At 52.3% G+C, this 17,001-nt stretch overlaps 7 protein-coding genes across 7 annotated transcripts; 2 read left to right on the forward strand and 5 right to left on the reverse strand.

Annotated features, from left to right (window-relative positions):
• Positions 1-357: 357 nt before the first annotated feature.
• Positions 358-3,485, forward strand: J4E88_001724 (uncharacterized protein; the record flags this gene model as incomplete). Its single annotated transcript, XM_049395393.1, has 6 exons — positions 358-366; positions 619-1,353; positions 1,400-1,759; positions 1,806-1,959; positions 2,006-3,354; positions 3,414-3,485. 6 exons carry the CDS (start codon positions 358-360, stop codon positions 3,483-3,485), a joined length of 2,679 nt encoding a protein of 892 aa, XP_049259257.1.
• A 2,512-nt stretch (positions 3,486-5,997) lies between these two features.
• J4E88_001725 (uncharacterized protein) lies at positions 5,998-6,731 on the reverse strand (the record flags this gene model as incomplete). The annotated part of the gene is made up of 2 exons (XM_049395394.1): positions 5,998-6,288; positions 6,339-6,731. The coding sequence occupies 2 exons, from the start codon at positions 6,729-6,731 to the stop codon at positions 5,998-6,000; spliced, it is 684 nt and encodes a 227-aa protein (XP_049259258.1).
• Positions 6,732-7,495: 764 nt separating this feature from the next.
• J4E88_001726 (uncharacterized protein) lies at positions 7,496-8,715 on the reverse strand (the record flags this gene model as incomplete). The annotated part of the gene is made up of 3 exons (XM_049395395.1): positions 7,496-7,810; positions 7,875-8,460; positions 8,711-8,715. 3 exons carry the CDS (start codon positions 8,713-8,715, stop codon positions 7,496-7,498), a joined length of 906 nt encoding a protein of 301 aa, XP_049259259.1.
• A 907-nt stretch (positions 8,716-9,622) lies between these two features.
• J4E88_001727 (uncharacterized protein) lies at positions 9,623-11,041 on the reverse strand (the record flags this gene model as incomplete). Its single annotated transcript, XM_049395396.1, has 2 exons — positions 9,623-10,177; positions 10,376-11,041. The coding sequence occupies 2 exons, from the start codon at positions 11,039-11,041 to the stop codon at positions 9,623-9,625; spliced, it is 1,221 nt and encodes a 406-aa protein (XP_049259260.1).
• A 358-nt stretch (positions 11,042-11,399) lies between these two features.
• J4E88_001728 (uncharacterized protein) lies at positions 11,400-12,627 on the reverse strand (the record flags this gene model as incomplete). Its single annotated transcript, XM_049395397.1, has 2 exons — positions 11,400-12,210; positions 12,260-12,627. The coding sequence occupies 2 exons, from the start codon at positions 12,625-12,627 to the stop codon at positions 11,400-11,402; spliced, it is 1,179 nt and encodes a 392-aa protein (XP_049259261.1).
• A 918-nt stretch (positions 12,628-13,545) lies between these two features.
• J4E88_001729 (uncharacterized protein) lies at positions 13,546-15,078 on the forward strand (the record flags this gene model as incomplete). Its single annotated transcript, XM_049395398.1, has 2 exons — positions 13,546-14,012; positions 14,064-15,078. The coding sequence occupies 2 exons, from the start codon at positions 13,546-13,548 to the stop codon at positions 15,076-15,078; spliced, it is 1,482 nt and encodes a 493-aa protein (XP_049259262.1).
• A 141-nt stretch (positions 15,079-15,219) lies between these two features.
• On the reverse strand, positions 15,220-16,905 carry J4E88_001730 (uncharacterized protein; the record flags this gene model as incomplete). The annotated part of the gene is made up of 4 exons (XM_049395399.1): positions 15,220-16,427; positions 16,477-16,663; positions 16,713-16,829; positions 16,882-16,905. 4 exons carry the CDS (start codon positions 16,903-16,905, stop codon positions 15,220-15,222), a joined length of 1,536 nt encoding a protein of 511 aa, XP_049259263.1.
• Between the last annotated feature and the right edge of the window lie 96 nt (positions 16,906-17,001).

Here is a 17,001-nt window from a genome sequence, read left to right on the forward strand (position 1 = left end):
ATGGCTGCCGGTGGTTTTATCTGATCATCTGATTCCGACGTCGCGCGAGGCCGCTTTGGCGCGACAAACGGAGCACTTGTACACGCGCCCCTGGCCACACCCGGGCACCCACCCATACATATGGCTAACGAGGACGGGTGCGGGTCATCTTCGTCGCTTGCTCTCTCGCCTGCCCATCCTTCTGGAAACACGCGACACGACCGTCCTCCCGTCTCGCCAGGCAGCTACGAGTTGCAGCCTCTGCCTGACAAAGCAAAGAAAGCAAGGAACATAGCCACGTCCGAAACCCCTTCTGATGACGATCTTGATTCGCCAGCTGGCCGCCCCGAGACTCCTACACGATCCGTCAAGACAGCAATGTCAAGAGTACCTCTCTTGGTGAGATCGAGCCCGGCGCAGGGAACAGGTACGCAAACTATTCTTCCTTGTCAAGCGCCATGGTCGTCAATCGCCCCTCGGCCTTGGACGGGTGCACAGGAGCAACGATGCACACGACGCACAGAACCTCATTCGCTACACGTGCTGACCCCAACCTCAGGTTCATATGGCGGCCTACCTATTCTTTCCTCCAGTCCAGAGGAGTCTGATGAAAATAATGTGATTAAAAACTCAAGAAAGAAAAAAGGAAAGAGCAGACTTTCGCACAGTGAACCCTCACTACTTTCGGATCACCACCAAAATGATTCGACACGGAGTGAGCCAATCCTTTCAGGCGCTACCAAGTCACGTCGCAGGACGGGTGACGCCAGTCGTAGCAGCACGACGCTCGGTGTAGCCTCTAGTGGCCAGGACTTTGAAGCTAGGTTCAACGCAAGCGGTCTTGATCCTTCTACCGCTGGCGCGCCACTGTTTGACAACTCAACCTCATCGAGCAGTACGCTAGACGATAATGAATCCTCCGAGGACGACGATTTACACGATATGAAGGGTAGCCCGTCCGATAATTCGCCCTACGCTCAAGTGAGGGCATCCGTCGCTGCTACCGACGACCTCTCCCTATCCATTGATACCCCGCGCATGTGGTTCCTATCGATTCTGTTTTCCATTGCCGGTTCTTCAACCAACTTGTTCTTTTCCCTACGATACCCTAGCGTCAGCCTTACTCCTATTATTGCACTACTACTCGTCCACCCCCTCGGTCTGCTCTGGGACCAACTCTTCAAACGACACGACGATCCTGAAGAAACCTTTGTCGATGGTTGCTCTCAAACAACATCGCATCCTCCACAGGCAAAAGCCACTTGGAAACGCCGGTTACGGCTCTGGCTAGGCCAAGGCCGTTGGAATGAAAAGGAACACTGCTGCGTATACGTCAGTAGCAATGTATCCTTCGGCTTTGCCTTCGCGACAGATGTAAGTATCGTCTATGCAGCCAAGTATGGTATGCTGACAATTCAAGGTCATTGTTGAGCAAGTAAAGTTCTACAAACAAGATCTTGGCATCATGTACCAAGTATTGCTCATCCTCTCCACACAAATACTTGGCTACTCCCTCGCCGGTATCACCAGACGTTATCTGGTCCGACCCAGCGGCATGATCTGGCCGAGCACACTGGTATCAACCGCTATGTTCACCGCGTTACATAAAGATGAAAATAAGCCTGCCGATGGCTGGACCATCGCTCCCCGCAAGTTCTTCTCCCGCATATTCGCAGGATCTGTTGCATTCTACTTCCTACCTGGTCTCCTATTCCCAGCATTGAGTTATTTCAATGTCATCACCTGGTTCGCGCCAAAGAGCGTTGTTGTTGCCAACCTGGTACGTTTGTTGCATGTCTGGGTAGACAGTGTGTTAACCTGAGCAGTTCGGAATCTCATCTGGTCTTGGATTATTCCCAGTGACTTTCGATTGGGCGCAAATCGCATACATCGGCTCCCCGTTGATTACACCATTCTGGGCTGCTATGAACATTCTTGGAGGCCTTGTAGGCGTGATGTGGATTGCAGCGCCGATCATGTGTGAGTAGCTTCCGGACGCTTGACTACTTGTGCTGACTGTTTGTAGACTACAAGAACGTCCTCTACTCTTCCTACATGCCCATCCTATCATCCGCCGTATGGGATAATCGCGGCAAGCCGTACGACGTCAGCAAGATCTTGACCGAGAACTTCCTCTTTGACGAAGAAGCGTACAAGCAATACAGCCGCGTCTACCTTCCGATTACTTACGTATTGAGCTACGCCTTGCAGTTCTCAGGTCTTACAGCTCTGCTTTCGCACACTGGCCTCTGGTACGGAAAGGACATCTGGAGGCAATGGCGTCGCTCTTGGGCCGAGATCCGAAAAGAATCAGCAGCTGACTACCAGCCACTTGTGAATGGCACCGACAGCAACAGCCACCCCTCCTCGCCTGCAATGTTGCGACACAGGCCCAGTACGACGTCAGATCCAGACGTGGAAGACCTGCTATCTGCAGAAGATGTGCACAATCGACTCATGCGCAAATACGAGGATGTACCGATAACCTGGTACCTTTTGACTGGCATCAGTATGGCTGCGGTCGGCATGTTCGTCGTCGAGTACTACCCTGTCCATCTACCCTGGTACGGTCTCTTGTTAGCACTTGGCATTGGCGCAGTCCTCTTCGTTCCTATCGGCATTGTCATGGCCATCACAAACCAGCAAAGCAGCATCTACCTAATTTGCCAGCTCATCTGCGGTGTTGTATTCCCCGGTCGACCCGTCGCAAACATGGTCTTTACAACCTTCGGCTACATCTCAGCAACCCAAGGCCTCAAGTTTGCTTCCGATCTCAAGCTCGGCCACTACATGAAGATCCCACCTAGAATCCTCTTCAAGCTCCAACTCTCCGTCACCATCATCTCCAGTCTAACACAGATCGGCGTGCTAAACTGGATGCTAAACAACATCCCTGGTATCTGCACACCTTCCGCCATCAACGGCTTCAACTGCCCCATCGCCCGCGTCCACTTCAACGGAAGTATTCTCTGGGGTGTCGTTGGACCAGGAAAGTTCTTCGGCCCCGGCGCACTCTACCAACACTTGATCTGGGCCTTCCCAATCGGCGCTATTGCACCTGTCATACTCTGGTACCTCGCCCGTGGCAGCCGCAAGTCCATCCTAAGTAAAGTCAACCTCGCCGTGGTTTTTGGTAGCTTGAGCTGGATTCCACCGGCCACAGGACTCAACTTCTCCGTTTGGGCGATTGTGTGCTACATCTTCAACTATGAGATCCGCAACCGGAGGAACGCGTGGTGGAAGAAGTACAACATGATGCTTAGCGCGGCCTTGGACTCTGGGCTCGCGTTTGGTGTTGTGGTCATCTTCTTTGGCATTGTGTACCCCGGTTGGATGAGCAACTTCAAGTGGTGGGGTACGGAAGTTTACAAACAGGTAAGTCAGCCACATACAACCTGGGCTTCATTGGATACAAAAGCTAACATCATCGATAGGGTTGTGACTGGCAAGCCTGCCCGTACAAGGAAGTGCCTAAAGGCGAAACCTTTGGACCTGGGAGTTGGTGATTCGTTGATTTCACGCATTGAGCTTGCTTACTCGCAATGGCATATGCATTAGACGACCGGCGTTTATGAGTGGAGTTTGGGATAGACATGCTGTTGGATACACCACGTTGATCGTTTGAGCGGATTGGATACGCTCGCGACTTTGCATGTTATTTTTAGGTACTGTCGTTGGATACAATGAATCTCATTGCTATTCTCTCTTAGTTTCTAGAAGCTCGTTGACAGCTAGGTTCCGATATGCGTTTCCAAAAATTCACCCACCTCTTACTTCACCGCTTCCGTCGTCTACGACAAAAAAGAAAGGTAGTAAAACCACAGCGCACACCCCAAACATCTAGCAAAACGTAATTGAGCCCACCGCGACTTGAACGCGGATCTCCCGCAATCTTGGTCAGCTTCTCACGATCTTGGTATGAGATTCTTGGTGGGATTCTTTCTAAGGATCTTGGTAGGACTCGTAGTCAGAATCTTAGTAAGGATCTTGGTCATATCTTGGTGTTCGTCACACTCAAACGATCTTGGTCGGCCGACGTATAAGCAGCGGGTATCTTACCATTAGACTATGGGCTCTTGGAGTTTTGATAGAAGAGGGGTGAGTTGGAGGATCTGAATAGTATGAAGTCATGGGTCTGGGATGTCGGAAAGGGCTACTTAGGAGACGATTGCTGATTGTGTGTATAGGTATTTCGAGCGGTCAATATGCGCTCCCACCAACTCACCCGCCTCTTACTCTTCGGCATCTATCTATCCACCTACCCATCTGGACTATCCAACAACAAAAAGGAAAAGACAGCAACACCCCAACCATATCCTTCTCCAACCTCCAGCAAAAAGAAAGAAATGAGCCCACCGCGACTTGAACGCGGATCCCCCACAATCTCGGCAAGGCTGTGTGCAGGTCATCATCGGCGAAGTCCCAAGAATTGGGCTTTGTACTGGTGTCAAAGCCCGACTGATTCGACACAACTTGGCGGAAGCTCAGACGGTCTCTCAGCCTTGTTCGTTCGCACGCTGAGACGATGCGATGGCAGCCCTGCGCGGTTCAAGATGTGGGTGTCTTACCGTTGGACTATGGGCTCTGAGAGTGGGTTTGATGGAGGAGTGGAGAGTTGGAGGGGGGGTATCGACTCAACAGAAGTCCGGACCTTTGATTTTATACGATATGTAGAGACAGATGGTTTAACAGCGCCTATTCCGCCTTGCGAGCTTCCTCAAATCACACGCCACGACGTATATCTAGCGAGGATAGCAAACGACAGCCACACTACCAGCGCCCCACCACCGACATTCTAGCCCACATATCAGCACACAAACGCCCCAAATATGCCGTCGGTACATACCTGATTGGATCTTTCTCCCCTTCGAGTCAGCCCAGTATTCACACCAACCGCTTGTCCTGTAGTTCCTTGTGTTCATCGTGGTACAGGCTTCGTGCACCGAGACTATATAATCGGTTAGAACATCTTTCATGCTTCTTTTTCTGGGACAAATTGACTTACTACCGTCGATGTTGTAGGCTTTGTTGTTTGCAACCCAGACCCCGTTTGCGTCTTTGGTCCACGCAGAACAGTAGCCTGCGAGGGCGAAAGGGAGCGCGAGAGTGGTGAAGCGCATGTTCGAATGGGTGTGTTGGTAGTGTGCTAGAGAATATGAGAGATGGATGTGGAGATGGAGATGGAGATGTAGATGGAGATGGATACTTCTTCTTTCGTGGCCGTTCTGCGTCTTCTTATACTTGGGAACTGAAGGTTGCCCAGGTGCATCGTCCGTCGCTTGTGGCACTGCCAAGGTGAGACGTATCATTTATTTACGCCTTCTTGGCCTACGCGGTGCCGGTGAACGTGTGGTTTTCTGGAGTATCTAGGTAGTTCTGTGTGAGGCTGCGCATAGTAAGTAAGCTTGCCTGAACCCAATTTGAGTTAGTGTCGTGGGCAAATGTGGTTTAGGTCGCTGCGTTGCAATCTACCGAGTTGATATGATGATCATCATTGGTTCCGCTTCTTACCTAAGTACCGATGATAAACATGGACGTCTACTCTAAGAATAGGCCAGCTCGGTCACAGCACACTTATGCACTGTATCTAACGTCTCGTTGGGCGCCCGAATTGCTCAACGTATTCTTCGAGACACGGATATGCGGCTGCTGATATGCACCTCCACCCGCCCAAGAGAACCAACAGCTAGCGCTCCAGCAGCCTCCCAGCGAGCCACTCGCGCACAATAGTCAATCTCAGAGGGTCTTCAAGACATGATTGCAAGCAGAGGAAAGAAGTACCAGTATGTGTATCGATCTTCATTAGATCTCTTCCTCCAGTCGAGATCGCTCGAGCTGACTATATAGTAGTGAAGCTCCTTCAAGTCACAACACCTGTCGTGGAAATACCGCAGTCGCCCGCTATCTTCTCACAATGCCTACGCGCCCAGACACATCGTATATTAAGCGCCAAGTAGATCCATACCATATTCTTCCAAACAACTCCGAATGATCTCGGGTGCCCATGCCGCCCTCGCGTTAAGTCAATTTGACATCAGTCTTCAGTTCCCAGTACCTGCCATCAATCATAGCAGCCGCCAAAGCCGAGGCGCGCTTCGCCATTTCCGTCTCCCCGGTCTCAATGGTCATCTTCGCGACGCCGCCATGACATTCGAACTTCCCAGCCCAGACATCTGGCCACTTGGGTGCGGAGTAGGCATTACTGGCAGTGACCTTCAAGTGCCAAGAGCCGTCGTAGCCGATTAGGAAGCCGGCGACGTGTTCGAAGCGGTACGCCTTCATGGATGTGTGGTTCTCGAAGGTGCCAATCTAGAGGGGTGTCAGCGACTGTCTGCTCGGTGGTGTGTGTGATGACGTACAAAGACTTCAAGACCCTTGCGCCATACGACGAGCTGAACGTCCTTCTTACCGAATACAGCCTTGAAGGTGTTGACGGTCGGACTGACGAACAACTTGAGAGTGGCAGGCGAGATGCTGTAGAGAGCGGTGACAACGGCATCTTGGAGCTTGAGCGCGCCCTCTTCTTTCATGGATGCAGCATACTCGCCGAGATCGAGGATATGAGCATGACTAGTCGGACCGCTTGAAGGCAAGGTCTCGAAGTCATCCGTGTAGGAAAGATTGCTACTGTCGCTTCTTCCAGAGTCGCTCTTGCCTGGCGAATTGGGGCTAAGGTCAGTACCAGCAGGTGATGCAAGACCGATGCTGTTGACGTCGATCTCCATGGGAGTACTGTCGTGATGAGTGGTCATTGTAGCGGTGCGGTTGACAGATTGTGCGTGATCTCGTGTGTCTTGTTCGAGATTGGTGTCAATGTCAGAAGGTTGTAGCTGCAAGCGTCTGAATCTCGTAGTTACCGGCATGGTACAAGATATATGAGTACAACAGCTAGAGGTGCTAGCTTCTGGTGAACGATGAGATCTAGGAAATAGCAATGGTGAGTATGAAGTTCAGCGGGGACCGATGAAAGATGAGGGGCAAAGAAGCTGCAATACGTGAAGTGTGCGCGTTTGCCATGCTGGTCACACTAGTAGCGCTAGCGGGCGAGGTCGGTGAGAGCCGGAGGAAGGCGCGACGGTGAGGAAAGAGGTGACTTACTGATTAGGACCCATCTCTGTGGTGAACTGTGATTACAAGTCGCAAGACTTTGGAGCAAGTTGCTGTGTTGCAGAAACGAGAGTACCATCTAGCTCGGTCTGGCCTGCATTGACAAAGCGAAGGTGAGATCAAGGAGCGACCACTGTTAAACGCGCCCTCGCAGCTTATTGAAACTAGCAACAAAGCCATTGTTGGGCCTTAAATGAATTCAGACTCACCAGAACACATATGGCTTGATGACAGCTTTGTGACAGTAAAGTTCCAAGTTGTAGACTACCTCGGTACTCTGAACTGTAGATGAGGCAGCTCACGTGAACAACGGCTCAACCAGAGTTTTCTCCTCTTCCAAGCTCGTGCATAATTGTAAGCCAACGGAGAAGAGTGTAGGTACTGCACCCTCCGTGAAGATGAAGATGTATCAGACAGTCATAGTGGTCGCGATGTCCCACTTGGTCTTTGTCTTGCAGTCCCAGAACTCATGGTTGATCATGCTCTCCCCGAAACCTGAGGCACTTTCTTCCTTTGTGCACCAATAGATCATACGCTCGATGTCGCTGCTCCAGCGGGTCCGAATGAACTTGCCTGACCATACATGATGAAGCTCTCGTTTAGTATCTCCAGTCGCAGAGGTGGCTGAAATGAGATTCCAAGAGCCATCGGAGTTGACAGTGCAACGAACGACGTTATTCCATCTCAGAAAGTCGGCCTCGACGAAGTCAAGATATGAGCCTACCTGAACGGAAACTTTTTATCAGCATGGCAATGAGATGTCAAGTGTGTCTGGTACTACCACTTACGAGGACTTGAGCTCCCTCCTTCCAAATTACGAGCTTGAGTTCCTTGTTGAGGATGCCTTCGATTGACTGGACGAGCTTGAAAGATGTAGTGCGCTTGTCGAGGAACTGCCCCAGAATGTCTTTTGAGATCTTGTAGAGCAGAGTGGCGACTGCGTCCTGAATTTTGACATCAAAGTTGGCCCCCGGGTCGGCGAATTCCAGGCAGCACAGGTCTGTATCAATGATGTGCGGGTGGTTTTCGGATGCACTGGCAGGCAAATTCTCATAGACGTTGAGGAACGGTACGGGAAGGAGACTGTGTTCACCGATCTCGTAATCATCGTCGACACCAGCGTCGTTACCATCATCGTGACCATTGTCGTGACCATCGTGGAGGCGATCGAGTAGATCGACGGGCTCGGCGCAAGTGCCGTCGGAGTTGGTAGCAAATACCATCGTGTCTGATTTGTCAGGTTGGTGTGTGTAGTTCAGGGAGCAAATCTTGGTCCAAGATCGTTTCGATTCCGCACCAGAAGCTTGGACCACAAAGGGAAGAATCAAACGGCAATGACAGTACGCGCAAGTCGAGGTGAGCGAGGATACTCCACTTTCGGTCGATCATTGGAATTAGTTATGTTTCTGTCCCCTAAAAGAAAATTACTCGGCGGCCTGATTAGGCAGGCGCACTCGTATGGCTAGACGCAGGTTCTACATCGATGCGTCAGTCCAATGTTTGACAGTTTCCTCTAAAGCACTTACAGACGGTCAAGTATAGATATATGATAAGACCAGGGACCAGTAATGTTTTGTGAGTGATCGGCGAAACCGTTAATATGTGCGATCTCAGTGAAGCTCACAGCATCTGATGACAACACTAGTATCTCTTTCACATGCTTGATCGAGTGATAACAATCATACCCTAGCCAACAGTGATCGTCCGACGCCACTCAGAGGCGACCCATAGCCTGCCCAATATCAAATAGTCAGCGAAGCTTCTGGCTATCATTGTCATCGTTGGGTCTTCGTTCGTGGTAGCCCTGTGAGGGGTGATCGACGAGTCGGAATCAATCATCCTTCCCGCCCAGACATCATCCCAGTTCTTGAGAAAAGTGTCGCGATTAGCTGCATATGTAATCTTCCAGCCTCTGTCCGAGTTGATGGACATACGCACGATCTTCATGAAAAAGATCTCGGGCGGTGCAGGTGGTGATTCGGAAATGGTGTACTGGCCAACCTGTAGAAAGACGTATTAGCGAGATGAACCATTACACTCTTCGGTCGGTCGTGTCTTACTACAACCTCGCTCCCTTTCCTCATCACCACAATACGGGTACCAGGCGGAGACTTGGATTCAAACTTGGTTCGGACTGTTTCCGCAGATCCGAGAAATTCTTCAAGGACACTGGCGGAGACTGAGTGGAGGGTCGTGGCGATCGCGTCTTGTATTTGGATGTCCGTGTTAACTGAGTCACCAGTGAAGTTGTAAGAGCCTCGGCTGATTATGTGGGCGTGATCGGGTGGAGCAGCAGCGGGGAGCCCAGGGAAAGTATTATTAAACCGGATATTGTGGATTGGATTCATCGTGCTTGGATTGACTATGACAGTTCTGCTGATAGACAGGTAGGTACTTGTATGTAGAGACACCTCATCTGCTTGCTATAGAATGCGTGATCTTAGATGCCGCTTGCTTGGAGCGCAAACGCGATCAAGATACACATGAGGCTATCGGAAGCTGTATGTTGTCATCATAGTATACGTTGCATCCGAATTTAGCTCTCTCCCATTATCCTGCGCAGCATCAGCACCTCGTGTTTTGTGACGAAGACGCTGTTAAGTCCCACCGAAGCATCAGTGGGCGACTGCGACCCTATGTTGTCAAGCGCATCGACCAGATCACGCACCTTTGCGCTCTCCCAGCCTCCTTTGTCATCGGTCCAGAAAACGCGTTTGATGCCCACAGACGCCATGTAGGATATGCATCGGTAGCAGGGTCGGGAAGACAGGACGGTGGGTTGCTTCTCGTCCTTTGTTGGAGTCGGCGGGTGCTTGGTGCGTGCTGGCCTCGCCGGCTCTGGACTGGTGAGCTCGTCGTGCAATGAACCTGTGGCAGGGCGCGATTGAGGTAGCGTCGCGGCGTCTTCGTCTGGCTCTTCCCAGCACACCTTTGGCGCACATTGCCAGCCCAGTCTTACGACGTACAGATCGGCTCCATTCAAACGTGGGCTCTTGGTCCTGTCTTTGAGATTGCGAGAACTCTGTCCAGTCTGTCCCTTCGGCATGAGCATTGGCTGACTCCTGGCGGTTGGGGGATTCTGTCTTTCAATCTATGATCGTCAGCATACGTGATAACAGAGCTTGGATGACGCACCTTTCCTGCTTTATCACGCTTATTGGATGACACTTCCGGCGACGAAGACGATTCAGAAGCGCTCGACGTTGGAGACTGATTGTAGCATGGGGCTACGATGGTCTGCCTACGCGCATGTTGTCGACCACTGTGTTTGTGTTGTCCATTGTTGGACTTGTTGCCAAGCTTGTGATGATGATGATTCTTCCCGTTCTTCAGGCGGTGTTTCTCCGTACTGTTCGCTTCCGATAAGGCCACGTTCTCGTTCTTCTCCTGGTCGTGAAACACAAGGTTCAGTCTCGCGCGATCCAGATGCAGAGGATTCAAATCGCCACTCTTGAACACCGGACTGGGCATTGCCAGAGGCCGCGGTGGACTGGGCCAGTGCGGCCTCGCAGATGGCTTTGACATAGGAGTTGATTGCTTCCCTTCGTAGTCGCGACTTTCGTTTAGAATCACCCGATAGTTTAAAGCACGGTTTTTCGGAGGACACCGCGCTCGAAGCCAGCGTGCTGGAAGCCGAGAGAGCAGAGTGAATCGCCATCATCTCGCTATGCATAGACAACGGAGTGTTGGCGAGCTTTCCTCCACCGCCCATGCTTTCAAACGGCGTAAACGTCTTATTCACATGGCCTTCCGGTATACCTAACTCTCGCTTAGTCGAGGAGCGCAGTGGGAGGCGCCCAGTCTTCAAGGCACCACCGTCGAAGCCAGAGCGATGATCATTGTAGCCCTGACCAATGACTTTGCCGCCACGGACTATGATGGCCCCATGGCGGTATCGTAAAGGCGACTTGGCGGCCTGCTCGAGGCAGAGGTTAAGGTAGTTGTCAGTCTTCATTTTGATGGACGGCAGGTGTGACTAGACTTTCGATGAGATCTGGTTAAAGGCTAGTATTGCGAGTGAGTACTGCGGATGTTTGGTTTTCGTGATGAATCTGATGACAGAGTCGTATTTGGCAGCTAGTAAGACGTGTTTTGGATGCACAAGGAGGCATGGGTGTGAGTCTTGACGCGTGAGGAAATGGCACCCGGGTTAGCGCCTTGGCAACACTCAAGCTTCACGCGCTCTTGCCTCTTCACATCTCCATCGCAGACGAACGCGTCATTGTGAAATCGCAATCAGCCCTGCGCAACCCTATGATTTATACGAAAGTTATTGTATATACAAAAAGTCCCAACGATCAACAAGTGGACGCCTACTCGGCCCAGACAACCGCGCTGAGACCGTCCTCGTTCTCCGGAATGCCGGCAGCCCCGATCCTAAGGTCCGCAACGCGCTCTCCCAACTTGCCAGTCGCCGGGTCTCTTGGTACGATAGCTACGTTCGAAGTGGTTTGATCACCAATAGCGACGAAGTCACCGGCCTTGTTGATGTCGAAAGTACGCGGGTATGTGCCGTAGGACGATGTGAGGGCAGTCCATGTCAGGCTTCCGTTAGGAGAGATGCTGAATTGGGTGATTGAGTCGTTGGGCTTGAATTTCTTGTCGTTTCGGTTGCTGGTGTAAACGAAGTTTCCCTTGACCTTAATCTCACCGACCTTGGTACCGGAAACGGCGGTGGCATTGCCTTGGTACGGTGTGAGCGTCTGCTTCAAGGTCAGAGACATGCAGCCTCCCGATGCGGGGTATGACACCGCCCATGCCGACACGCTGTTGGAGAGCTCGTTGGCGATGAAGAGCACTGTGCCGTCTGCAGCCCGGCGAACGCGCGAGTTCGCTCCTGCTGGCGCCCAGAAGGCGCCGTGCCTTGGTCCTGTTCCTGGTGGCGGCAAAGCAGCACCGCACTCTGTAAGATTGCCAGTTGTCTGGTCGATCTTGTTGATCCTGATCTTATCGGTTCCAAGATCAGGTACAATCAAGAAGTCGCCAGACGGGTCCACAAAAGCATGATGCGGGTGGGGGGCTTCTTGGCGGTAAGGGTTGACACTTTTACCAGTGTACTTGATTGTCTGAAGCGGCTGTCCGCCAGTCAATGGCAGCTTGAAGGTCGTCAACTGCGAAGTTTGGCTTTCGGTTGGTTAGCAATATCCTTGTCTACTCAATGGTGCTGACTTACTAGTGGGCATTCGCGATGAAGCTTCTTCCATCCGGACCACCATAGAGCGTTGTCGCAACCACACCCTGAGGTGTAGAGCCCTTTCCGATCGAGGTCACGTTGCCGTTCGCACCTGTGGAGAAGGATACCAAGTTTCCGCCTCCTTGGCCCTGGAAGACCTCATCTGGAATATAGAGCGCCTTTCCAGCACTGTCATATGTGATCCAACTAGGCAGCTTGTTGCCAGTAGAGGCCGAACTACTGAGAGTCAAGGCATTGCTGTTGAACGACAGGTAGTTGATGGTGCCGGAGTAGTGCGTCGCCCACAAGTTCGCCGCACTTGCGGCCGTGCCGAACAGCGGTAGAAGGAGTGAATGCGAATGGACCATGATGAGTATGGTTTGCGAGTCAGGATGTATCTGTTACTGACTTTGAAGCACAGGGAAGTAGCATCGTTTTGTATGTTCGACGTGTGTTCTTTGACATTTCCACCAGACCGCCTTGCGTCACGCGCCCGCACTCGACATTTCGGAGCTACGACGATGAAACACCTGACTACACCCTCTTGGACTAAACAACCGACTCCATCATGCGTTTTGCTGAAAGCGAGGGTGCCACTTCAGCCTCGGTGAGTATGCGATTGTCCAAGCCGGTTAAAGGCCGCACGTCGGACAATATATAGCAATCTACAGCCATGTTTCGAGCAGGGGTACAACGTTTCAGCCGGTTGCCGACCCCAGGTTGATCAACATGGCGAAATTGCAGTAGCCTTGCATTTCGGTCTTTCATCTCGGGCACGCGCATGTTAAGATCTCTTGGCCAGGCCTTATACCGGGAATGCAGCCGCCACGCCGCTGCCCTATGTCGGTACGTGGATGCGGCTGCAGCGCACCTGGACACGTGTGTGGGTATAGACGAGGTGGCATCTCTTAATCTTTCTGCGACCAATCTTTGCCAAGAGGTAAATCAAGCTGAAGCCACCGCTTCTTGGTATAGCCGTAGCTTGGAAGTTGTCGTGCGATGGAGGCAAGATCTGTTATTACCAGTACCAAATCCTCTTGGAATCCCCACGATTCCGACGAAGGATCCAAGGAAAGAGCAAGGTTTCCACTCTGGGCATTCTCATCCCTTCATCGCAGTCATGTCTCCTGGTCAGACATGTTTTCTGGGTCTTCAGCCGTAGTGTATTGGGTCAATATGTATCTCATCATCAGAATCCACCTCTAGGATTCAAGCAATCCATAAGTATCGCGAGGACGTTAGCGGATGAATTTTCTGGGCAGCCAAGCCACTTTCCGACTTCCAGAATGATGAAAGAATACTACACATGGCTGTTTGCAGCCTGCGCTCTCTTTTCTTGCACTACCGCTGCAAATTCCACATTGAGCGAATGCCTTGAGTCTCGCCAGGTTCCTGTATATGCTGCAGGCACTAAGAACTATACTCAGGCAATCAAGCCCTTCAATCTTCGTTTACCATTCAAGCCGGCTTCCTACGTTGTACCACAAACAGTCAAACAAGTCCAAGATGCCGTATCTTGCGGAGTTGAGAGTGGTGTTCAAGTCACTCCCAAGTGCGGAGGCCACAGCTACGGATCACATGGTCTTGGAGGCGAAGATGGACATTTGATTGTCGACATGCGTCGCTTCAACAGTGTAACTGTTGACCAAGAAGCACACACAGCTGTCATAGGAGCTGGTGGTAGACTGGGCAACATTGCTCTGGCTCTTTACGACCAAGGCAAGCAAGCCATCAGCCACGGAACATGTCCTGGGTAGGTCCTCATCCTTATCATCAACACCATATATGTACTAACACTTTCCAGTGTCGGTGTAAGCGGTCTCACTCTTCACGGAGGTTACGGCATGTCATCTCGCCTGCACGGCCTTACACTCGACCAACTTATCTCTGTAACTGTCGTCCTCCACAACAGCAGCGTAGTGACCGCGTCACCAACCTCCAACCCCGACCTCTTCTGGGCCCTACGAGGCGCCGGCGCCGCCTTCGGCATCGTCACCGACTTCAAGTTCAAAACGTTTGACGCCCCCGAAAGCAACCTCGTATTCTCCTACAGCCTCTCCCCATCCAACACATCGCAACTCGCCAACATCCTGACCGTCCTCCAAAACTTCACCATCCACGACCAACCCCCAGAGCTAAACATGCGCATGTTCCTCCCCAACCAACTGACTGGCGTATACTACGGTAACCGCAGCGCCTTCGACACCATCATGAACCCGCTGCTTACCAAACTCAACATCCCCCTTGAGGGACGCGGCGCAGGTACAGTTTCAACGAAGAAGTGGATCGACACTTTGACATCCTTTTCCAACGGCCCATTGCCCCAACCAGAAATATACGACTACCACGAGAACTTCTACGCCAAGTCACTCATGCCAGAGTATCTCTCCCCCGCTGCCATGACCGCCCTCGCAGACTACTACTTCACCACCGCGCGCAACATCCGGGGCCGATCCTGGTACCTCCTCATCGACATGCACGGTGGCTCCGGCTCCGCCATCTCCAAAGTACCCGCAGACGAGACGTCATACTCGCACCGCAATGCCGTCTTCAAGATGCAGTTCAACGACCGCATTTTCCCCGACAGCGCGACGTACACGCCTAAGATGATGGAGTTTCTGAATGGCTGGGTCGATGCGATTGAAAAGGCGAGCGAGGGCGAGCAGTTTGGCATGTATATCAATTATGCGGATACGAATCTTACCAAGGCGGATGCGCATTCGAGGTATTGGGGTGAGCATTATGAGAGGTTGGTGGGGATCAAGGGGGTGTATGATCCCCAGAAGGTGTTTGAGGGGCCGCAGTTGGTGGGAAGTTAGATTTTTGAGTTGTAGGGGTAGACTTTTGAACTGAATACGAGAGATGTGAACATGGACATGAATGAGAAAGAAGTGATCTGCTTGCTCGAGAAGAAAGTCTATACGGCCTACAAATACACATTTACACACCTAGATCTGTGTCTACAAGAATTCGATGCCAACGCCGAAGCTCAGTCCTTTCCTGCCTTCCTCCTTGGCCCTCATGACGAGTGGAAGAGAGAAGTTGATCTCGAATCTCGCAACAGGGTGTGCGTAGACGAGACCTAGACCAGCTGCCGCACTGGGAAGTTCGGCGGTGAGACTGGAGAAAGACTTTTGAATCGCGCCGGTTACGTCGCTTGAGCTGCCGAATGATCCGTCTTCTTTCTTGGAGTTGGGGTTCTTGAGTGCGAGGAGACGGCCACCGTTGATGAAAGCTTGGAGACGGAGAGGAGTCTCTTTGCCGACGCGCGGGATGGGGAGGAGGAGCGATGCGCCACCAGCAGCGTAGATGTCGCCACCTAGTGCATCAGCGCCGTCACGAGGACCGAGACCAGCGATGCGGAAGCCGCGAACGTTGTTGGGGCCGCCGAGCTGGAAGCGGTCGTTGATGCGCGAGGCCTGGGGTTGGCTCTCTCCGCCCAGAGCCATAGGGTAGAGAAGTCCACCACGTAGACCAGCAGTAAGCGTGATGCCTGTGTTGCCGAAGGGGAGAGCGACTTGCGACTCTGCCTCTGACTTCCAATATGCGGTGTCGCCCTTCAGCGGTCCCCAACCTGCAAGTTCGGATACGGTCTTCAAGAAGTAACCGCTGCTAGGCAAGAGAGGATAGTCGCGCTTGTCGTTGACCCAGGTATGCGAGATGCTCGACTTGAATGAGTCACCGGCATCTGCGCGAACAGAGGGCGATGCGTTCTCAGCCAGACTAGTCACCTGTCGCCAGATGCCAGAGTAGCCGAATTCGTGTGTCGCACCGTTCTTCATCCTCCATAGTAGCTTTGAGTTTCCGCCCTTGAGGACCTCCTCATGGCTTGCCCAGCTCTTCAGTGTCGAACTCGCGAATCCGTTGACCTGGAACTTGAGATCGGGGTTGCTAAGGATGGGACTGTCGAAGGCGAGGGAGTAGGCCGACCGTGTTCGCGTGCCCAGCGACCCGTGTGCGTTCAGCGTCTCGGCTCCACCAAGCAGATTTCGAAGTTCTGCGTGGACGTAGGCATCGGCTTCAGAGGCTCCAGCTTCGGTTCCGGTCTTGATGGTGTAGTTGCCGCGCTCTTGGGCCGAGATGTACACGTCAACATCCGTGGGGGAGGAAGAAGCGATGGTCTGGTTCGGACGGTCGAGGTAGACTGATATTGGCGATTTGAAGATACCTAGCCGTTGTTAGACAAATGTGAGCCCCTCCGTCGCATGTTAACGTACCAAAGCGGTTGAGCTTATCGGTAGCTTCGCCAACTTCCTTTATCGCATCTTCGAGAGAGTATGGCTGGTCCCGGTTTGCGCTCAGCAGGGGGTCGACTACTCGTTCGAGGAAGCTTCTTCGTGTGCGGTTGGCGTGGAGGATGCGGACCGACGATATTGTCACAGGCAGGGACGAGTTGTCTTCAATCTAGCACAGCCTCAGCAACAGCCCCAATTGAATGTCCCAGAATGCATACCAGCTCTCCCAGCCTCTCCTTCGACCTCTGCTGCTGGGCGTAGAGCCGCGCATTGAGCTCATCCTGCTGGCGCTTCTGCTCGTTCAGGTCCGTCTTGTTCTTGAGCCTTTCGAAGACCTGGGGCCCAATTAGCGATGTGCCGTTACTATCATGATGCACGTCTACTCACATCGTCTTCATGCGGCGAAGCCATTGGGCTGTCTGTGTCTGCGTGCGTGATGCTTGGCGTTGTTCAGAAACCTTGAACTTTGGATCGCCGCGGGCGGCGGATGCACGTGCGCTTACTCTC

The sequence above is a fragment of the Alternaria novae-zelandiae genome, assembly GCF_023758075.1.
Source record: "Alternaria novae-zelandiae strain BMP 2774 chromosome Unknown scaffold_2, whole genome shotgun sequence".
Lineage (NCBI taxonomy): Eukaryota > Fungi > Ascomycota > Dothideomycetes > Pleosporales > Pleosporaceae > Alternaria > Alternaria novae-zelandiae.